Source organism: Salvia hispanica, chromosome 3 (assembly GCF_029641045.1).
Source record: "Salvia hispanica isolate PSC_SH4W2 chromosome 3, Shi_PSC_v1, whole genome shotgun sequence".
NCBI classification, from domain to species: domain Eukaryota; kingdom Viridiplantae; phylum Streptophyta; class Magnoliopsida; order Lamiales; family Lamiaceae; genus Salvia; species Salvia hispanica.
Window position 1 is genome coordinate 18,451,040 of NC_142694.1, and position 23,546 is coordinate 18,474,585.

At 32.2% G+C, this 23,546-nt stretch overlaps 3 protein-coding genes across 3 annotated transcripts; 2 read left to right on the forward strand and 1 right to left on the reverse strand.

Moving 5' to 3' along the window:
* Positions 1-1,331: 1,331 nt before the first annotated feature.
* LOC125217049 (tricyclene synthase 0e23, chloroplastic-like) lies at positions 1,332-3,879 on the forward strand. Its single transcript, XM_048118877.2, has 7 exons — positions 1,332-1,554; positions 1,733-2,009; positions 2,146-2,506; positions 2,579-2,800; positions 2,871-3,009; positions 3,086-3,319; positions 3,414-3,879. Exons 1-7 carry the CDS (start codon positions 1,357-1,359, stop codon positions 3,702-3,704), a joined length of 1,722 nt encoding a protein of 573 aa, XP_047974834.2. The 5' UTR covers positions 1,332-1,356; the 3' UTR covers positions 3,705-3,879.
* A 3,049-nt stretch (positions 3,880-6,928) lies between these two features.
* Positions 6,929-9,637, forward strand: LOC125216669 (tricyclene synthase 0e23, chloroplastic-like). The gene is made up of 7 exons (XM_048118427.2): positions 6,929-7,191; positions 7,355-7,631; positions 7,773-8,130; positions 8,217-8,438; positions 8,508-8,646; positions 8,741-8,974; positions 9,067-9,637. Exons 1-7 carry the CDS (start codon positions 6,994-6,996, stop codon positions 9,403-9,405), a joined length of 1,767 nt encoding a protein of 588 aa, XP_047974384.1. The 5' UTR covers positions 6,929-6,993; the 3' UTR covers positions 9,406-9,637.
* Positions 9,562-16,191, reverse strand: LOC125216670 (uncharacterized). Its single transcript, XM_048118428.2, has 16 exons — positions 16,009-16,191; positions 15,848-15,889; positions 15,390-15,483; positions 14,664-14,842; positions 13,388-13,438; positions 12,437-12,493; positions 11,839-11,959; positions 11,387-11,453; positions 11,243-11,284; positions 11,059-11,164; positions 10,854-10,964; positions 10,664-10,735; positions 10,489-10,590; positions 10,348-10,394; positions 10,170-10,197; positions 9,562-9,976 (listed from the first exon to the last, which is right to left on the reverse strand). Exons 2-16 carry the CDS (start codon positions 15,863-15,865, stop codon positions 9,806-9,808), a joined length of 1,266 nt encoding a protein of 421 aa, XP_047974385.1. The 5' UTR covers positions 15,866-15,889; positions 16,009-16,191; the 3' UTR covers positions 9,562-9,805.
* Between the last annotated feature and the right edge of the window lie 7,355 nt (positions 16,192-23,546).

Below are 23,546 nucleotides of genomic sequence, written 5' to 3' on the forward strand. Positions count from 1 at the left end.
AAAATGGATATAGAGACGGTGAATACTACTCCTTCCGTCCCACAAGAATATACACTCTTTCTTTTTAGTCCATTTCACAAGAATATGCACTTTTCAATTTTGGAAACTTTTTTCTCTCTACTAAGGTGGGACCTGTTCTCCACTACCAATACTTTATTTTACCAATTTTGCATTAAAATTTGTACAGACCTCAAAGGAGTATAATTTTTAAAGCTTAGTACAATTATTAATTAGAGCTAAGTTAGATGTGGAACAAAACTTTGAAAATATATATTGATATTGCGTGTGAAAAAAACTAATATTATGGGTTTCGTAACTGATACTCCATTATACATGTCTAAATTCTAGTACTAATAAATTAATACTCTTTCGTTCACTTAAAATATAAATTTTTAAAATGACGAGTTTTAATACAAAATTAATAAAAATAGAGCCACGTTAGAAAAGAAAGAATTTTTTTCAAATAGAAAGTTTTTATTTTTAGGGGACGAATCAAAAAGAAAAAGTTCTATTTTTAAGAGACGGAAAGAGTAATAGATATGTTGATATTTGACTGCTTTTGAAAATTAAATAAATACGATATAAAAAACATTATCAATTTTTTTTATCAGAACATATGCAATTAGAAAATCATTAGATTTCTTATGAAATTAATTTTAATTTAATATTTTTTGTAAAAAGTAATTTAAACTAAGAGGATTGTGTAATTCAAACTTAAAGATATTTCTTTTATGGATGAATAAATTTAAAAGGCTGCACCACGAGGACTCGGATAATTTAAGCATTAATATCTATCGCTTGACCAACTCACATCGCTAGAATAGAGACGGTCATTACATTAATTGCCATCAAATTTTCCAACTTTACCTTCAAACTGATATACATGCAATTTTAAATAACAAACTCATTCCTTATGAATCGATCTAGGTTCTCTATTTTCTAATCCAATGATATATGTTGGTTTTATGTTCTCATATTAAAAAAAATTATTATGGAATCACAATCCTAGGGCATGATAAATAAAAATATACTCCTTTATGAATTTTAATCAATTTTATGAATAAACGATTTTTTCCTTAATGAATTTTTAATACAAATAAGATTAAAGTCCAAAATTAGTCTTCTACCTTATGTTCAAAAAGTATTTTAGCTCTACACATTAAATATATTATTAGTTTCTGATCTTAAACAATATGTTTTGGTCTATGACTAACAATTACATCAAAATTTGACTATCAATCGCATTTTAACCAACACTGTAATAGGACCCAACACTATATATACAGTATACACTCCATAAGAATGAAACGCATTGAGAAAAAGAGGGAATAATAGTCCATAATAAGGTTGATCAAAATGTCTAGTTTAGTGATGAACACACCTCTTCCTAAACACTATTCTTGCAGATCTCTGACGCAGCAGCCGTTGGCAGCCACCACTACCCGGAGGAGAACCCCCGTGCAATGCACCACCAAATTTTTCGCTGACCCGAGAGGAGCTTCTACACTTCAAGACTACCACTTCGATGATCCCATTAATGACAACATTTTCAAGGTGAAGCTTCAACTCAATCTCTATTCTTTCACTACAACCTATATATATATATCCTAGTTACTCCAATAGTGTCATGTTTTGTGATACCAAAATATGTGTACTAAAGTTTGTTACATCTTTATATGTTAGAAAATCATATGCATCTATTTATACTTTTTGTTACAACTTTGATGTGAAGGGTTATTTTGCAAGTGAGTACGAAGAGAAATTGGAGAAGATTAGGGATTTAGTGAAGTCTAAGGAAGATGAAGATGATTTAATGGAAAACATGATATTTGTGGACACGATCCAACGGCTAGGCGTGGCCGGTCATTACCAGAAGGAGATTGAAACAATTATGCAGAAGCATTATTTGAAATTAGGAGATGTTGATTTTTGTGGATTCCATTCATCGCTCCATCAAGTTTCTCTTTCATTTCGACTGTTGAGACAAAGAGGATACCATGTGTCGGCAGGTTAATTCCCTCTCCAAAGTTTAGGAATGTCACAATTATGTATAGGAAAATTTACAACTTATAATACTTATATTGCTCGAAATATCTATTTATATCAAGATATGCATTGTGATTTGTGAAGGTAATATATATGCAGATGTCTTCATCAATTTCAAGGGCCAAGATGGGAAATTCAGGGATGAACTAAAGCAAGATGTATGGGGATTGCTTGAATTGTTCGAAACTACACATTTGAGTTTTGAAGGAGAAAACATACTCAACGAAGCACAACATTTTAGCAGCCAACTACTGCATATATACTTAGCTGCTAATTACACCAGTTCTAATGTTGTGAAGATGAGATTTAGGCACCCTTTCCACAAAAGCATTGCAAGATTGAACTTCCAAAGAGATGTTATAGGCAACGATAAATGGATAACAACGTTAACACAGCTGTCGGAAATGGATTTTCTCTGGGGAAAATATGTCCATAGAGATGAACTACAACAACTTTCCATGTAAGCAAATGGATTCATTATGCTCCATGGTAAGAATGGATTTGTATATATAATTTTTAAAATGAATTACAGGTGGTGGAAAGATTTGGGGTTGACAAGAGAGCTAAAGCTGGCAAGAAATGAGCCAAGTAAATGGTACACATGGTCCATGGCAATGCTGATTGATGATATCAGCCTATCTTCACAGAGGCTGCACCTCTCCAAATCCATTGCTTTTATTTATTTGATTGATGATATTTTTGATCTTTATGGGACCATAGATGAATTGACAGTCTTTACAAAAGCAGTTCAAAAGTAAGACAATTTACACACATAATAAAGTACATAATTTCCTATGAAAAATTATTGATGAATGTTTATATAGATGGGACTATGATGCAATGAATACGCTGCCGGACTACATGAAGTTGTGCTACAAGGCACTGCTTGATACTACAAACGAGATTGGATGGACTATTTGTGAAAAGCATGGATACAATCCTATCAACTCTCTAAAACAAACGGTACGTTTCTCTAACTCAACAAGATAGTTTGAAACATGCTCTATTCCATGTTTTCTTATACAATATCTCAATGTAGTGGGCAAGTTTGTGCGATGCATTTCTAATGGAAGCAAAATGGTTCGCCTCAGAAGATTTGCCAAATGCAAATGAGTATTTAGCCAATGGAAAGGTGAGCTCAGGAGCGCATGTGGTGCTTGTCCACTTGTTCTTTCTTTTAGGTCACAATGCTACCAATTTGGATGATATATCCAATCTCATTTCATCCGTTGCTGCAATTCTTCGTCTTTGGGATGACTTAGGGACTGCTGAGGTAGTGAACTTTTGAATCTTTCGTTCAACTGACTCTAAAGTGACTCATGGGATCACACTGGATAGCTAATTTTGCGGATTTCATTCATGAACAGGATGAGCATCAAAATGGTTCTGATGGATCATATATACAATGCTATATGAATGATCGACCGGAGGTATCATATCAGCAGACACGAGAGCACGTTGCAGATATGATAGAAAGAGAATGGAAACGGCTCAACAAGGAGTGCTTCAATCTGAACAATCACTCGATACGGCCCATTCAAGAAGCTTCTCTTAATCTTGCAAGAATGGTGCCTCTCATGTATAGTTATGACGACAATCAACGGCTTCCGGTGCTTGCAGAATACATAAATCTCATGTTGCTAAGTCCAGCAAAATAAGATCAACTCATTTGAGATCTCTCTTCAGTGTACTTCTCATTATATATTATGTCTAGAATAAGGATTGCTTGCAGTGAATATATAAGGCACCCAGAGACAAGAAGGGGCATAGTAATCGAACAAAGCTTCAGTCTTCAAATAATTCACATCAAGATCTAGATTACATTGTAGAGCACAGTTAGATCTAGATTACAAGGAATGATACATATAATTCAACCAACGTCTGATAATTATTTTGCTTTAGTTTTGGTAATTAATATAAAACATGATCTAATATAAAATAAATAATAAATAAAAATATAATAAGCGTAAAGTCCATATGGATACAATTGTGTTCACATATCGCATGTCGTTGTTCGTTCGAGTGACGTATCTAGATGACCCGATCAATTAGCAAACATGGATAGCTATGTGTCGCGCCACATATGTTTATTAGCCACGTTGTGTTGGGCTACATGTCCAACGTAAAATTGGACTATTTTAATTAGTCCATTTGAGTGATCCATAAAGATTAATTTGGTCTTGGATAAGCCTAAGCATCAAGCTCAAAGACCAGTCCAACGACCAATAATTTAGATCCAAGGATCGGACCCCGGCAAGGCAAGCAGGCAGTGCACCTGTGTGGGCTTTACAAAAAAAATTCACATTAATTATTACTAGGGGTGGGTCGATACGATATATCGTATCGAAAACGTTGTATCGTGTATCGTATCGAAAATATCGATATGAAAGAATTTCATATCGTTATCGTATCGAAAGATTCGATATATCGAACTTTCGATATAAAAAATTTCATATCGTTATCGTATCGATATTTCGATATATCGTACCGAAATTCGATATATCGTTAAATATCGATATATATTGAAAATTTCGATATATATCGATATATCGAAAATTTTCGATATACATCGTATTTTCGATATAAAACGATATATCACGATATAAGGAAATTCATATCGTTGTCGTATCAAAAACTTACGATACGATATCGTATCGTATCGAAAATTCGATAATTTTTCGATATTTTTCAATACGATACGAGCGATATATCATTTTTTCGATATTTTTCCCCAGCCCCAATTATTACACGTAATAATTTAATCTCTTAAATACAAGTTTGATGAATGCTCTTTTTTCACTATGGATTAATTAGCACATTAATTAATCTCATAACTACCTATTATTACGACCAACTTTAGTCCATATTCCCTCCATCCGCAAATAGGAGTTCCGTTTTGCCATTTTAGTCCGTCCGCGAATAGAAGTCCCGGTTCACTTTTACCATAAATGGTAATAGGCTCTCAACTTCAACTAACTCATTCGACTCACATTTCATTTAAAACTAATATATACAAGTGGGACCTTTATTCCACTAACTTTTTTCAACTCGCTTTTCTTAACATTTCTTAAAACTCGCACCGCCAAGAAATGAGACTCCTTCTGGCGGACGGAGGGAGTATTTCGTTATTCACCAGAAATCGGTTTAGAAAAATAAATATACCACGATTATCTACTCAACACATAGATTGAGTATATACTCCCTCCATCCCAAGCAATAGTCTTATTTTTCCATTTTAGTCTGTCCCATAAAATTATTACACTTCTATTTTCAGCAAGATTTTTTTTCCTACTTTACCAATTTCACATTAAAACATGTGTCTTTATCAAAGTATCTCATTTTTTAACAAAGAGAATATTATTTAATTTACAAAACTATATATTCTGTCAAGTTTAGAACTCGTTTAATTTTACAAAACTAATTTTAAAATTTCTATTAAATTCAATTTTTTTTAATGTAGTTAATTTCATTATGAATAAAGTGACTTTATCTATTCAGGTTAATATTTTTATTACTTTCAGTATTATTAATAAAAATGACTTCATATATACATTAACTAACTAAATTGTTCTTATGATAATCAAATAATAAAGATATTATAGTTGTATAAAAATTTATAAAATTAAACACTTCAATTTTTATAATAGCAAGAGCTATATGATTGGGGAAGATGAAATGAAAAAAAAATCATGATAAACAAGGAGTAAATCTAAGCTATGGATTCAATGTATATTGTCCGGATATGACTCATTATTGTGATGTTGATGTTGAGTGCGTAGGGTAGTGCACATGGTGGGTTTGGTTAAAATCATGTCTCCTGATCAGTCTTATGAGTGAAGAATTGAAAGTATTATGAATTGAAAGAATAGAGCACGTGGTAGGAGTTATATTACTGTTAATTCGCGGTGGGCATTTTCAACAGTGACTTCAAATCAGCTGTATTTAGGAGTATAATTTATTTTTTCGGTCATGTTATTTTTTATTTTAGTCAGAATACTTATAATTAAAAATAAATTAAACTAAGAGAATTATGTGAAATTCAAAATTTAGAGATACTAGTTTTTATGGATGACTAATTTAAAAAAAAATTAAAAGCCAAACCACGAAAAACTCAAATCCGAGATCTTTGGGTTTAGGCATTAACCTTTCTAACGCTTAACCAACTCACATTAATAAAATAGAGTAAGTCGTTAGGTTATTTGCCACCAAATTTTCCAACCTTATCTTCAAACTGATATATTCGAAAATAGCAAACTAATATCCTTATAAATAGATCTAGTTTATCTATTTTCTAATCCAATAATCCATATTGGTTTCAAGTTCTCATATTAAAAAAAAAATTATGGAATCAAAATCCTAGGGGCATAATAAATAAAAATATACTCCTTTATGAATTTAATCAACTTTATGAATAAATGATTTTTTCTTTAATGAATTTTTATTAAAAATAAGATTAAAGTCTAGAATTAGTCTTCTAACTTTGTTCAAAAAGTATTTTGGCTCTACACATTAATTATGTTAGTTTATGGTCAATATGTTTTGGTCCATAATTAACAATTACATCGAAAATTGACTATATATCAATCGCATTTTAACCAGATTAGTGAGTTATTTATCATACTAATTAACCATTTAACCTCTATAATTTCATATTTAAAATTATAAAATATTTTAATTGCTTACAACAATTTTTTATTTTATTAAAAAGAAATTCACTTTCATTAACTCACAAATTTGGTTAACTGGAATGATAATTAATTCACTAATTTATTAAAAATGTGGTTGATTGTCACTGTTGGTTGATTTCATGATTTGTTAGTATGTTAGTGTGCTATATGTGAGAGGACAGGACCCAAGCTCCAACACTATGTATATAGTATACATTCCATAAGAATATAACGCATTGAAAGAAAGAGGGAATAATAGTCCTTAATAAGGATTATCAAAATGTCTAGTTTAGTGATGAACACACCTCTTCCTAAACACTATTCTTGCAGATCTCCGATGCAGCGGCCGTTGGCAGCCGCCACTACCCGGAGGAGAACTCCCGTGCAATGCACCACTAAATTTTTCGCTAACCCGAGAGGAGCTTCTACGCTTCAAAACTACCACTTGGAAGATCCCAACAAAAACAACATTTTCAAGGTGAATTTTCAACTCAATCAATATTCTTTCACTAGTGTCATATTTTTGTGATGGCAAAATATGTATAGTAAAGTTTGTTACATCTTTATATGTTAAAAAACTTAGATACCTATAACAGTCACATGCATATATTTATACTTTTTGTTACAACTTTGTTGGGTAGGGTTATTCTGCAAGTGAGTATGAAGAGAAATTGGAGAAGATTAGGGATTTAGTGAAGTCGAGGGGAGAAGAAGATGATCCAATTGAGAGCTTGATATTTGTGGACACGATCCAACGGCTAGGCATGGCCGGTCATTACCGGAAGGAGATTGACACAATTATGCAGAAGCATTATTTGAGATTAGGAGATGTCGATTTTTGTGGATACCAATCATCTCTCCTTAAAGTTTCCCTTTCATTTCGAATGTTGAGACAAAGAGGATACCATGTGTCCGCAGGTTAATTCCTTCTCCAAAGTTTATGCAAATGTCACAATTATTTATAGGAAAATTTACAAGTTATAATACTTATTCTGGTCGAGATATTTATTTATTTTAGTTGTGAATATAATAATATATGTAGCCATAATATATATACAGATGTGTTCAACAATTTCAAGGGCCAGGATGGGAAATTCAGGGATGAACTAAAGCAAGATGTTTGGGGATTAATGGAATTATACGAAGCTACACATTTGAGTTTCGAAGGAGAAAACATACTCAACGAAGCACAACATTTTAGCAGCCAACTACTGCATAAGTACTTAGCTGAAAACACAAATTCTGATGTTGTGAAGATGAGATTCAAGCACCCTTTCCACAAAAGCATTGCAAGATTGAACTTCCAAAGAGATGTTAGAGGCATCGGTAAATCGATAACAACGTTAACAGAGCTGTCAGAAATGGATTTTCTCATGGGAAAATATGTTCATAGAGAAGAACTGCGCCAACTCTCCAAGTAAGCAAATGGAACTATATACCTATTTTGACAGTTATTTTAATTTTGAAGGATAGTTTAATAATTTAAGGTTGTCGTTGCTATAGGTGGTGGAAAGATTTGGGGTTGATAAGAGAGCTAAAGTTGGCAAGAGATGAGCCAAGTAAATGGTACACATGGTCCATGGCAATGCTGATTGATGATATAAGCCTATCTTCACAGAGGCTGCACCTCTCCAAATCCATTGCTTTTATTTATTTGATTGATGATATTTTTGATCTTTATGGCACCTTAGATGAATTGACACTCTTTACAGAAGCTGTTCAAAAGTAAGACAATTTACACACACATAAGTATATAATTTCCTATGAAAAATTATTGATGAATGTTTTTTACAGATGGGACTATGATGCGATGAATATGCTGCCGGACTACATGAAGTTGTGTTACAAGTCATTACTTGATACCACAAACGAAACTGGATGGACTATTTGTGAAAAGCATGGATATAATCCTATCAACTCTCTGAAACAAACTGTATGATTTTTGAAATTATGTTATGTCATTTACTCTCAAATTCAAGAAGATAGTTTACTTTATTTCATATTGCTTATACCATTTCTCAATGCAGTGGGCAAGTTTGTGTAATGCATTTCTAGTGGAAGCAAAATATTTTGCCTCAGATAAATTGCCAAATGCAAATGAGTATTTAGCCAATGGAAAGGTGAGCTCAGGGGTGCATGTGGTGCTAGTCCACTTATTCTTTCTTTTAGGTCACAATGCAACCAATTTGGATGACATATCCAATCTCATTTCATCCGTTGCTGCAATTCTTCGCCTTTGGGACGACATGGGGACTGCCCAGGTAGTGAACTTTTGAATCTTTTCGACTACGTTTAAAGAGATTCTTTGGGATCACACTGGATAGCTAATTTTGCGGATATCATTCCTGAACAGGATGAGCATCAAAATGGTGCTGATGGATCATATATACAATGCTATATGAATGATCAACCGGGCATATCATATCAGCAAACACGAGAGCACGTTGCACATGTGATAGAAAGAGAATGGAAACGGCTCAACAAGGAGTGCTTCAATCTGAACAATCACTCAACAGGGCCCTTTCAAGAAGCTGCTCTTAATCTTGCAAGAATGGTGCCTCTCATGTATAGCTATGATGACAATCAACAGCTTCCAGTGCTTGCAGAATACATAAATCTCATGTTGCTAAGTCCAGCTTCATTGGAGCCTGACAGACAAAATAAGATCAACTCATTTGAGTTCTCTGTTTAGTATACTTCTCATTATCTATGACGTCTACAATATGGCTTGCTTACGGTGGATATCAAGGCACCAAGAGACGAGAAAGGGGCATAGTAATCAACGAATTGCTTGAGTCTTCAAATAATTCACATCACTTTTGCTACAACTGTAACACCAGACTCTCCATTGTAAATCATGCTTTATGTATAAAGCATGATCAAACATATATAAAAAAAGAAAGCATACAAGTATATATGTTGAACATATTAGCTTCATAAAATGAGATTAATGATCAAAATTTATCTAAAACAGTTTACAACAATGCACTTGGACCTCAAATGTTAATAAATAATAACCCTAGACAAAATTGCACCATATTGACTACAAATTATATGGAGCTGTGTATATATCTCTCTATCTTTTTGCCTCCTCATTGATCATTGGTATGTACCACTTTAATTGAGTTTTTCCTAGAATACTTGACAGTTCCCACTTGAGAGTCGATCAGCGACAATGGAAAGGGGCTACAGCAGGATGTTATGTCAATACCAGCTACCTCCATAGCATTGCAAACCCACTGAGGAACGTCTCCTTTTGGAAACTACAAATTCAGCAGTTCAAATTTATCAGCAATCAGGAACAGGATATATAAATGACGGAAAGTTCGAAGGAGTAAAAGCAGTTGAAATAAAAGAACGCCATTAAAACAATGTTAATGAAATAAATTAACAGGAGTCATATTTCCCATATTACACCAAGAACATAGGATGTGTGAGATAATTTGAGAGAAATACCATTTTCTGGAGGAATTTGCAAACAAACCTGGTAAGACAAAAAAAAATGGTAAGTAATGTGTACTAATCCAAAAGGCAAACAACATAGGCTAAACACATTTGAAATCATATATAAAAGTATAAAACCACCACCCCAGAAAAGATAAAAGCAAAGTTACTGAGGTGCACAAAAGCATACTCTGGAAACTGGCCATTGACAATTGATGTGTGCAAATCCCTGCTAAGCTGCGAATATATAATATAAACTCGTTTAACTCCTTAGCCAGAAGAGATATAAGCAACAAATCATACGACAAAAGTATAATGATGTAGAACAGACCTTCAACATGTAAAATAAATTGTGGTACGAAAGAAGCTGAGATCCCATTGCATCTTTAGTGACAAGGCAGTGAATGTATGCTCTCGAGTAAGTTTTACATACCTGCCACAGTATCAAGAAATAGATTAAGGTAATAAGCATTCAGATCATAATCTAGGAAAAAAGTAAACCATACCATGCATTCACATGTTGGATCAATCGGTTGAGTGTCATCAGCCATTGCTTGGTGTTTAAGTTTTAAAACCCCCTGCAAAAGGATACAATATTCACCATCAAATGTGTTTTTTGTTTAATATCAGATATTCAGCTTCACTGTCTCTGGTTATAATGAATCAAAATGGATGAGCAAAATCAAGAATAAATACCTCGGGCACAAGAGCTGTCCCAAATCGAGCAGTACGTGTGGGGTAGACGCAATCATACATGTCAGCACCTAATGCACTGCAAACTACGATGTCTAGAGGATAGCCAACACCCTGGAATATTATCAGCAAAGAAGCGTTAAGTCTCAGAAATTGGACGACAAATTATAAATCTTGAGAATGATTCTATACTTTATCAAAGATGTACCATAACATAGCGCGGTTTATCCTCAGGCAATGCAGCTGTACATTGGGCTACAACACGCCAAAATGAATCTTTATCTTCGCCTCCAGCAAGACCGCCAATCGCATAGCTGCCAACAATGATTTCGTTAGTTCAAATAATTCAAAAATTTATATTGTTGTACAGGTAACTGATTAGATAGACATACCCAGGTAATTTACGGTCTACCAAGCCTTTGACACATATATCCCTGTCAGTGATTTATTGCACAAAAGATCATAAGAATTTAAACAAGTGGAAGATATACAGAAGTCTTTGAGAAAATTAGAGCAAAGATAAAACTGAAAAGAACCTTAAAACTGGATCCAAGCCACCTTGCACAATTCCGAATAAATTCTGATCATGGGGTCTTTCGTGTGCTGATGAAAACAGTAGTATTTTAGCAAGCCGTAACAATGAGCTGTTACCGGAAAAGCAGTACACTAACCAAGATAAGTTTATTTGAATGGTTTTCATTATTTTATGCGTATATTCAGAGCTCAAGAATCATTTCTGAAAGTACTTCAAGCATATCAGAAGAGCCCAGGATTGAATTAAACATTTGATATCATTCTTTGATTTTCAAGTAACTGTCCTCAATGTCACTTATGTTGTACTTATTCAACTGCTATGAACAGAGAACTTAATATCATATTATCATGCACACGTTCACAAAACAAGATGTTATTATGTTGCCTTTCTCAAGTAAAAGACACTAAGTGCACAAGTTAGATCATGAAAATTCAGCATTTACTGGATAAATACCTGCAATGCACCTATCTATCCAACGAAGGGTACGATACATTGCCTCTTCAATCCGTGGACCTGTAATAGTGGTTTTCACAACATCGTCAAGAGCCATTATAATATCAGCTCCTATTCGATTCTGCAACAGAAGAGGGAAACCATGTAGCTAAATATCTTAGAGGCACAGAAACAACACATTAGCAATATTGAGTTATAAAACCAATATTGTATCTCAGAACAAGAGTAATCACTTAGCATACGATCTGAACAAAAAAAAGTCACATTAAATTTGGTATTGCTACACTATTCAAATGTAAAATTAGACAATCTTAAACTATTTCACAACAAATATTGAGTTCGTTCGAGCATAGCGGCACAGAATAATAAAAACTACTGATATACTCCGAGTTATTTTGACGATAAATCACATTGTCATTCTATTACTTTAATTACCACCATTGTCCCTAATGAAGAAACGAGAGTAAGTGCAAGACACAAAATTAACATATGTACAACCAGTTGTATTTTCTCATTGACTATCTCATCAACATGGAGCTAGAAATACATAACAGAAATAATTAGGTGAGGTAACAAAAGATTAGTGAAAGAATTTTACTTGTATCTGTATTGACTCTTCTGGAGTGAGTAACATGGGTTTCCCATCAACCGGTGACTGCAAAATCATATATAAATATATGAAGTAAGCATTAAGCACGGCCTCACTGCAACCGGGGTAAAACAATGAACTACAACAAACAAAATAAGAGTAACAATTCAATTATTCATCTCCTTATATGGTTTGAGCGACAACCAAAAAAATAAAAGATAGATTCTGCTCTGAAGAAGCCACTCCTCCGAAAAGGGCACTCAACTTTATTTTTGGATAAGCCCTATTTATAACCATCTAAAGACAGACTCCTAACTGAAATAAAAGTTGTAACTTGACACTAACTCTAAAAGATTAAATCTCTCTCTAACAAATTCCTAGGCACTAGCTAGAATCTCTAAACAGTAAACAACTTAATTGTAAGAAGTGAGTCCACGTTCAGCTCTTAAGCATGAAGAATTAATGGCTAAAGAGGAAAGGAAGATGCGGTCAAAAACTAGACGTTAGAGTTAGTTAGTCAGTTAGGAAATGAGCTGTCATTGCTCTAGTCTTGATTCTTGGCTCCAATTCTGTTAGGAGCGGTTACTACTTGTATGAGCTGCATATATAGCTCGTTTTACTTGTATCTAGTTATTTCGTGAGTCAATCAATAAAGAGAATTCCTTTTCTCCAAGAAACTACTCTCTTCTTCAAGATTAATGTGTGTTCTCTGTGTGTACTCTGTGTGTGTGTTCTGTGTGAATTACAGAGAGATTACCAAAGAGTGTGTGAGCCTTGTGTGCTGAGTTAACATTAATAAATAATGAATAACTAATTCTAAGGATAAACTGTAGGTCAACGATCTCTATAACAGAGAACGACATCTAGCACAAAGAACGACCTCTATCATATACTATCTTAATGAACAGCTTTAACCTTTAACTTAGATTGTTGATATGCCAACAAGTAGATAAATAGTACCTGAAAGGTGACACCCTGTTCTGTAATGTCAGCCAAATGCAATAAGGAAACCTGCCATCATTAAGAAGTATCTTCAATATGTGAACCAAATATAATATCAAGATGATGCAGATTGCAGCCAAATCAGTTAACCACATTCACAAACTACATATTTAATGGATTTATTAATTCAAGTCCCAACAGAAACGAAGATAGACATGAAACAGGTTTGTGATCTTATATCTCCGATTTACATCATAAATTTACAAAGCAACAACTTTAAAACAGAGACACAACCACAGAATCAGAAGCAGCTGTTGAAGTTCATATAATACACTGACAATACAAGCCAAAGTGCAAATAGTATAACCAATATGCGAAAAAATACTATGACACTCATGTTTGCAGGTTTCCACATAGAATAAGTACACTAGACTGTGGAACAAGATAGGAGGAATTCCTGAAGACCTTGATATAGTTATATTTAGAAAGCCAGTTATAAGGTAAAGCTAATACAGAGTACTACTATTTTTTCTTTGTTGCTTCTTTCTCCTCCTCTTTCTCTGATTTGCAGAAACAAATGATTGTTTATTCTTGGCGGAAAAAAAAAAAGAAATACATGCGTTAATAGACAATATCAAGAAAAAGGTGATGTCTTCCACACGATGCACAGAAAGTTACAAGTTACCTGACATAATAAATAACAAGTTGGAAACTATAGATGCACACCCAAAGTGCATCAGTTTTACATGTCTTACGAGAGAAAGGAAGACAAAAAATATTAGAGCAATACTTTAGGAGGTCCCATATATTATGACATGTATTCATATGATTATGAATCCACTCGTTCTTGAAAGAGTACATCAAAATGACAGTGAAGTGGGTGGACGATATAAATACATCCAGTCAAATCCTCTATTAAAGAAGTATAAATGTATTTAATATTAGGGATAACAAATCCATCCTGAAATCCTTCAACAGAACTGCAAACTATGAGTGATGGATCATGGATTTTGAATTCATCATTCAAATTTATAATTCTAAGCAATATTGATGTATATACTGATATGGATATCAAATCCATCCTAAAACCCTTCAACCAACCTTAATCTACATTCCACAAGCATAAAGCCCAGATATGTGCATGAAACAATTACAAAAATGACAAACTTAGAGGTAGGTATTGCATTACTTCATGATAATAAGGTGCAATGATAAAAAAACACATACTAAAAGACAGTCATATAAACAACACCCAAATGGTCTGAGAATGTTCAACACTAAAATGATGCATTACCATTTGAAAGCCACCTGAGTCAGTAAGCAACCCCCTAGGCCAATTCATAAATTTATGGAGCCCTCCCAACTCATCAATGAGCTCAGAAGTGGGACGGAGGGCCAAGTGATAGGTGTTTCCAAGAATTATTTGGCATCCAATGTCCTCAAGCTGACTGGTCGTCAAACCTTTTATTGTACCTGTAAAGATCATGAAAGTAATGTATCTTATTACTCCTCAGAAGATATTCAATGCACAAAAATTGAAAGTATTATCAGAACGAGAAAAAGGAAATATATTTGTGCAGTAAACATAATTTACTGAACCATATCCCTATGAAATAGGACCCTAATATCTTGGTATTAAGACACGAGGAGGAAGCATACTTCAATCATACCCTACATCTTGTTAAAGTTGTGAATGATAGTATGATACTATAGAAAATATTCCAGGAAGAACAGGGACACTGTATGACTCTTAACACCACAACATGAGAGGGAAAACAGGAAATTAAAAAATTCTTTCATACATATACAGGAGTCAATTTCGGAGTCCATGTTTGAATCATATAAAATAGAATTTCCAGCACGGATATCATCTTGCTTCCTACTTACAGAATTCTCATTCGCCTAGAATCCTTCAAATCTGTGAGTCTTCATTCGGTTAAAAATACACAATTTACTGGTATCTTTAGTTATTCGATCAGGAATACTACATATACATCAAAGAAACAATGAAAAAGCATACCTTGTGTACCCACAGGCATAAATAAAGGTGTCTGGCACACAAAGTGAGGAAGTGTAAGTCGAGCTGCCCGAGCACGATTGAACTTCCCAAGAATCTAGCGCATGAAATATAGAAACATCAGTTAAAATTGCACAGTTATACAACAAGGTTGTTCTAGAATTTGATTAATACTCTATGTCTGGCTCTGCTCAGAAATTTAGAAACGGAGCATTAAAGTCAATATTTTTAGGAAGAAACAGAGCATTTTAAGTTAATCAAACATAAAAAAAAACGGCTTGAGGACAATCATAAATGTGAAAGCTGCAATTTTGCATCAGAAACACCCATCAAACGAATTTATATCAGAAACACACATCAAATGGTTGACGAAAAAATCAAAATTCAATCTTTACAGTATTTTAGCTTGCAAAACAATCTTTCAACATCAATCGTCAGAATTGCGAGTTGAGTAATATTACCTCAAAACGAAGAGCCATGAATTATTATTTTTCCTGCTAAACCTGAGAGAAGAAAGCGAAGGGGGGAAAATATTATTTGCGTTAATTGCCAAACAATTCAATGTAGTTTCATTAAAGCATTGAGTAAGGCAAAAAAACAAAATTATGAGACTATGACTGACTCTATCAATCACAGTGGTTACGATGGGAATCAGAAGGACGCCGTTAACCGACGAGCGCAGTAGCGGCGTTGACAGCTTAATTAACGGCGGCCGCTTGGTCGGTCAACGGCGGTCGTGAGTGTGGGCTACAAACAGAGGAAAAGAGGAAGAAAGATGGATATGGATTTGGGGTTTAAGGGCTGATGAATTATGAATTAGGGTTTTTCTTAGACATATTTTATGGGTTTTAAATTTTCCTTTTTTATTGGAGTTTTTTCGTGATGTACTCCTTCCATCCAACAAAAAAATATCACAATTTCATTTTCAGAAAAAATTATGTCTCACGTTAATATAAAAATTATATTTTTTCTATTTATCTAACACATAAAATAAAATTTCCTAAAATTCTATGGCAATATATTTTATGGACAGATGAATAATAAGAGACGGACTACTGACATAGTTGGTCGGGTTTAACGACTTATTCAGACATAAATCGACAAATTCAAAATAAAAGATACTCCTACTCACTAGATGAGACCTATTAATAGGTAAAGACAAAACTATATATTTTGTGTAAATTGAGAAAAGTCCTTACTGAAAATATAGAGAATACATACTTTTATTTTGTGTAAATTGAGAAAAGTCCTTACTGAAATTGAAAAACAAATAAATAAACATGAAAACACATAATTGAAAATGATCATAATACCCCTTTATTCACAAGGTCATATTGCTGTGAGGAAAGCAAAATATCCAAAATAAGAAAATCTAATTCGAACCAAATTCAAATTTAAAATTCAGTACAGATTTCTCAGATTTTCGATTAGAATCGGATCGTGTTTTTAAAAAAATCAGAAGCTCGGATCAAAATCCAAAATATATTATACAGTATATAATAAAAAAATATATTATGATCATAAATCTAACAAGAAATATTTTGTGTTGAACAACTATTGGTATTTTGATATTTGTTATATTAGATTTTTAAATTTTTGGTATTGGATTTTTTAATTTTATAGGAGTACATTTTTATGCAATTTCAGTTATTTCGGATCGGAATTCGGACTTTTGGACAATTCAAAATCGATCAGATTCACTTTCATAAAATTTCATATTTTTAGATCGAATTGAGCAAAAATTTTGTCCAAAATCCAAATACTCAACCCTAGATATTTATGTGGCTAGTTGTTTGTATTCAACTATAATTATTTTTTATAATTTCATTGTACTTTTATTTGATAAAAAATTATTTTTAAAATAATATTATTTTCGTTTTAAAAAAATGGTTTTGATTGTGGGTAACATAAATGTTAATGCAAAATTTATAAAATAAGAGAAAATAAAAAATTGATTAAAGTGTTATTAATACTGCATCCGTCCATAAAAATATGTGCACTTTCCATTTTCGTCCGTCCCACAAAAATATGTGCATTCCATTTTTGAAAAGTTATAACAGTTTAATAATGTAGGTCCCACTATCGACTAACTCTACTTTAACTACCATTTTTTCCCTCTTTCTTACTTTACCAATTTTATCTTAATTCCCGTGTCATACTCATTGCACATATTTTTATGGGACGAAGGGAGTAGATTAAAATAAGTGATGATGCATTTGCTATGTAGTATGGTACTCCTACCGTCTCACAAAGTATGTCCCAGTTTGACCTGATACTAGTTTTAAAAATTTGTTTGATTTTGTATTAAATGGAGGTGTGTAGTGGAATAGGGGTCTCATATTGAGGAAATTGAAGATTGTATTTAATGTCTATTTTTGGAAAGATTCTAATTGGAACATACGAAAATGGTAAAATGGGACAAACTTTGTGGGACAGACAAAAATGGTACTCCCTCCGTCCCATAGAAGATGTTTCACTTTCCTTTTTAGTTTGTCTCACTAAAAATGTCACATTTCCATTGATGGAAAAAGTTATCTCTCACATTAATATAAATATTACTCCCCCTGTCCCGCTTTAGGAGTCCCGGTTGAGCTAAATTAATAAAAAATGCCTACAAAGTGTTAAAAGTGGGTCCCAACATCCACTACAACTAATAAAAGAGTGTTAAAAGTGGGTCCCAACATCCACTAAAACATTTATTTATTGGACACTCAACTAAAAGTGGGTCCCAACATCCACTACAATATTTATTTATTACACACTAAACACTTTTTTCTTAAAATATGTGCCCGACTCAACCGGGACTCCTAAAGCGGGACGGAGGGAGTATATCTTCTCTCTCCACTTAACACACAAAACAAAACCTCCTAAAATCTCGTGTCGTCCCACAAGTGTAACATCTTTTGTGGGACGGAGGGAGTAAAATAAGACTCTCCTCATTACAATGAAAAAACTTATTTATATAAATACTAATTTTAGAGTATGACCAAAAAAAAATATGAGTATTTTTCGTAAACAAATACTAATAAAATTTATAAATTACTCCCTCCGTTCCAGATAATTTGTCTCATCTTCGGTTCGTCCCACATAATTTGTCCGATTTCACTTTTTATTATTTTTTATAGTGGACCTCATATTCCACTAACTTATTCCTACTCACATTTTATTATAAAACTAATATATAAAAATATGACTCACATTTCACTAACTTTTTCAACTCACTTTTCATTATATTTCTTGAAATCCGTGCTCGGTCAAAGTGAGACGAATTATCCAAAATGGAGGGAGTATTTATTAACATAAACTTTTGTAATAAATATATTAAAATCATTAGTTTCACACATCTCATGTCATCTATCATCAATCAAGTCGCCAAATATCACTGCAAATCTGCTGGTAAATAGAGGTAATTATTTATTGAAGAACATTTCAACAACAAGATCCATTTAGGATATTTATAGATAAATTTTCAGACATGCATTCAAATTGAAATCTTCACATATATGTAAATTGCAAGTAAGATAGTTTTATTTATGTCCCATTTATAATGAAAAATTTTTTTATAGAGAAATGTTTTGGAGACATAATGTCTAAGACATAATGAGGTTAAAGTAGTCATTTTATATTGTTTTATATTTTTATTTAAATAAATGTTTTGTACATATACCATACTACCCTTGTGCATATAAAAATATTTATTTATATTTAAGAAGTACTTGCTTAGGAAAGTTGTGTACATTTATATGGATGACATATTTTAAGCAAATATATACTCTAATCATCTCACCATAATCTCCAATCTATCTACCTAATATCGGCTGCATCATATATTGAGTTTAATTTTATACTCCACTGTTTTGTTTAGAAATAAGTCCACAATCTCACCATTTTTTTCTAGTTCTGAAATTCCACTTGATTTAATTCTACTAACACGAGTCACGAAGACTTGGACAATACATGCCATATGATATCACCATATGATTTAATCTAATATAATGAATTTAAACTTTATTTTAAATAATACATTATACAATTATTTTTTTTAAATTCTAAACTTATAGGTACTTAATAGATTTGATACTCAATCTTAATTTTATTATTAAAAAACATTTTTGAATCTAGAATTTGTATTTATAAAATTAATAAATCAATTTAATTGCTTGAGTTTTTATAGCATCAAATAAAGATTCAAAATTTATACATGCTTTATTTTATTAATGGACAAAATGTTAGGGAACAACGATTTAAATTCGTATACTAGAATTAAATTGTTACATGGTGTCAAAATAATGTGTTTATAATTTAGAATTTTAAACATGATTATAGAAAAAAAAAAGTTGATGTGAGTGACTATTACTATTTCGTTGAACGATTGGCACTAAGAAATTAAGCATGTATATGCATGCAATCATTTTTATGATTCGGAATTTTAGTAATTATTTAATATTAATAAAATAATTTGACGCAAATGAGTATTATGCTTTCATTAGATGGTACAAGTAGAAATTAAGTATATAACATATGTATACTACTGGAGTACTATTTTACAATTTAGAATTTTAAACATGATTATAGAAAAAAAAATAAAAAGATGATGTGAGTGACTATTGCTATTTCATTGAACGATGACACTAAGAAATTAAGCATGTATATGCATGCAATCATTTTTATGATTCGGAATTTTAGTAATTATTTAATACTAATAAAATAATTTGACGCAAATGAGTATTATGCTTTCGTTAGATGGTACAAGTAGAAATTAAGTATATAACATATGTATACTACTGTAGTACTATTTTACAATTTAGAATTTTAAACATGATTATAGAAAAAAAAAAAGATGATGTGAGTGACTATTACTATTTCGTTGAACGATGACACTAAGAAATTAAGCATGTATATGCATGCAATCATTTTTATGATTCGGAATTTTAGTAATTATTTAATACTAATAATTTGACGCAAATGAGTATTATGCTTTCATTAGATGGTACACGTAGAAATTTAAGTATGTAACATATGTATACCACTGGAGTACTATTTTACAATTTAGAACTTTAATTATTATTTAATTAAAAATTAAATATATTTATGTTCGTATATACTTTTTACAATCTAGAACTTTAATTATTATTTAATAATAAAATAATTGGATGCAATGAATATTTTTATTTTGTTGGAGGATAATATTAAGAAATTAAGTGTTCCTATACGAATATTAGACGATTGAATTCAAATGTTTTTATATAATACAAATTTTGTAGAAAGTCAATTTATGATATGGAGTATCTTTCTAAATTTTTGGCTAGCGGTAGAATCAGAAAATATTGACAAATGCAAAATTAGTGCATTGATTTGAAAAGTTCAAATCTTTATAAATCTTACCATCCGAAAAATGGTGAATAAAATCAAAGATAGTGATTTGATAGGAATTATCTTTCCTTTTATGAATAATTTATATTTATTTATTTATTAATTATTATTTAATTCAAAATAAGGGTATATTAGTCCATATTATAATTTGATTTATGTCAAATTGACATAGGGGTATTATGTCTTGGAGACATTATGTCTCTAAATCACATACTCTTTTTTATATTGTCTCTTTTAAAAATAAAATATTTGTTAAAATAGTAATAATATTATTTTTTCTTATTTTATTCTCTTTTCCATTTAATCATAAGGTAACAATATATAAAATCGTATGTTGAAAATATAATTGTTTCGTATTTAATGAAAGTGGAGGAAGAATGTACAAAAGATTCATAGACCGTACTTTATCGTGAAGAACCAAAGATGATTGATTGCTCAATGTTCATGTTCGATTCCTTCATATGCAACCTCCTGACTTCTACTCCCTCCGTCCACCAATAGGAGACCCATTTTCTCATTTTAGTCCGTCCGCGAATAGGAGTCTCGGTTCACTTTTACCATAAATGATAATGAGGTCTCATCTTCCACTAATTCATTTCAATCTCATTTCATTTGAAACTAATATATACAAGTGGGACTACTATTCCACTAATTTTTTTCCATCCATTTTTCTTAATATTTCTTAAAACCCGTATCACCCATAAATGAGACTCCTAATAGTGGACGGTGGGACTCCTAATAGTGGACGGACGGAGTAACTTCATAATCATATGATACTTTGATTTTTATCGAATCAAATCAAGAATTTCTAAAGTAAGTGAAACAATTTTATTGAATCATAAACGTTTGGGGAGCGAAAAACAAAAATTCATTGAACGATGAAAACGCTAGTAGAAATTCAAACAATCTATTGATTTTTTAACTTTTATATTAAATTTTGATTTTTATTTTGATTTATTAGTATTTTGGTGGTGTTATGAAAGAAAACAATTCAATTTAGTTGTAACATAAAAAACAATACAACTCAACTTAGTTGGAATGGAAAAGTATAATTTATTCGAGAGTGTGGGAATGAAAATATTTGATATTTTGGATTACGAATGATAATGTTTTCAAGTCATAATGAACTATATCTGTTTACAAATACATTAATATTAGTTTGTAACACAAAATATATCCGATTCTGACTGTATCAGTTCCTGACTCAATATCACATATAAATATGTTTATGATGTCAATTAATATTAATATATCAAAAATTTTGTATTATACTCCAGTTCTCAAAAATCTCATTAGAACCGCCCCTATTAAGTTAAGTAGTTGGGATTAATAAATAAAATAATTAGAACTAATTAACTCAATAATTAAATGGGTTTGAAACTTGAAAGGTGTGATTCAAATTTGGGCTAATACAGGTAGTATTGGGCTAGTAATTAAATTTAAGAAGAAATAAAGATTTTATGGCATAGCCCACCTTGCAGTCCATAAAGTATTTGTCAAAATTGGGGTCAAAATCAGGTTTGACTGTGCCAATCATATCATCAATTCGAACGCTAGTTGATTAGTAAATTATACTCCATTTCCTCTTTTCTTTGAAAATAAAAATTATTTATATTTTGATTCATCCTTTAAAATAAAAAATTTCTAATTTAAAAAATATTTTTCTTTTTAATGAGGTGATATTCATCTTTCACTAACAATATTTCAATCTTTTTTAATCTCTCTTACTTACCAACTGTAAATTAAAACTCATACCCTTTTAAAAAATTTATTTCTAAAAAAACGAGGAGTGTAGTAATATATAGTGTGTCTACGTGATCTTTGCAATATATATTTTGTCGATGATTTTCGTATACATCCTTGTTTTTTATACAAATTAAAAAAATACTCCGTCCCCGAAAATTATTCTAGCTATTCTTAGTAATTTTAATAACATATCAAAGTTGAGAGGTGTCGCAGACATATTACTGATGATGTTACTTGTATTGTTTGTGGGGGAGCACAAGAATCCATTGATCACGTCCTGAGATGCCCGACTGCCTCTTCTGTTTGGAGTAAGGTAGTCCCAAGAGATATTTGGTTCATGTTTATCTCTATTCCATTTGAGGCTTGATTGATTGAAAATTTGAACTTGAGCAACTCTTGGAGTACTATATTTGGTTTAATTTGTTGGAGACTACGGAAAAACAGGAATGTTAAAGTGTTCGAGGGTGAGACGTGGTCGGTGGATAGCATGATAAGCCAGAGCAGGTCTTGGGCGCGAGCTGTGCAAAACTATGTTACATGCAAAGTCAAGACCACAATCCCAGTGAGCAAATTAGTCAGTTGGTCCCCTCCAAGGTTAGGTAGCTGGAAGCTCAATACGGATGGGGCAGTGAAGGGAGTATCTCAAGTGGCATCAGCCGGTGGTGTTATTAGGAATGATGTCGGGATCTGGTTTAAAGGATACTCCAGGAGCTTAGGACATGGTTCGATAATTGTGGCTGAATTATGGGCCATTTATGATGGTCTGCAGTTTGCCTGGGACAACGGAATACGAAGTCTTGAAGTCGAGAGTGACAACCAAGCAGTGGTCTTTATGATTAACTCGAATAGAGAGGATGGAAGTTGTTTCAATCTCGTTCGAAATATTTGGAGTATGTGTGACAGAAATTAGTCTGTGGAAATCAAAACACGTATATCGTGAGACTAATTCAGTTGCAGATTTTTTGACAAGCTGGTCGTCAGGTCGGGATACATGTATGTATGTACCTACACGATGAGCCACCAATTGGGATACGGAACTTG

Coding starts and splice junctions, on each gene's coding strand:
- LOC125217049 (XM_048118877.2), top strand. CDS start 1,357: ATGTCTAGTTTAGTGATGAACACACCTCTTCCTAAACACTATTCTTGC. Junction 2,507..2,578: donor GAACTACAACAACTTTCCAT/GTAAGCAAATGG, acceptor AATGAATTACAG/GTGGTGGAAAGATTTGGGGT. Junction 3,010..3,085: donor TCAACTCTCTAAAACAAACG/GTACGTTTCTCT, acceptor ATCTCAATGTAG/TGGGCAAGTTTGTGCGATGC.
- LOC125216669 (XM_048118427.2), top strand. CDS start 6,994: ATGTCTAGTTTAGTGATGAACACACCTCTTCCTAAACACTATTCTTGC. Junction 7,192..7,354: donor ACAAAAACAACATTTTCAAG/GTGAATTTTCAA, acceptor TTTGTTGGGTAG/GGTTATTCTGCAAGTGAGTA. Junction 8,647..8,740: donor TCAACTCTCTGAAACAAACT/GTATGATTTTTG, acceptor TTCTCAATGCAG/TGGGCAAGTTTGTGTAATGC.
- LOC125216670 (XM_048118428.2), bottom strand. Junction 14,843..15,389: donor TATGCCTGTGGGTACACAAG/GTATGCTTTTTC, acceptor TGATCTTTACAG/GTACAATAAAAGGTTTGACG. Junction 11,165..11,242: donor GTAGACCGTAAATTACCTGG/GTATGTCTATCT, acceptor CATTGTTGGCAG/CTATGCGATTGGCGGTCTTG.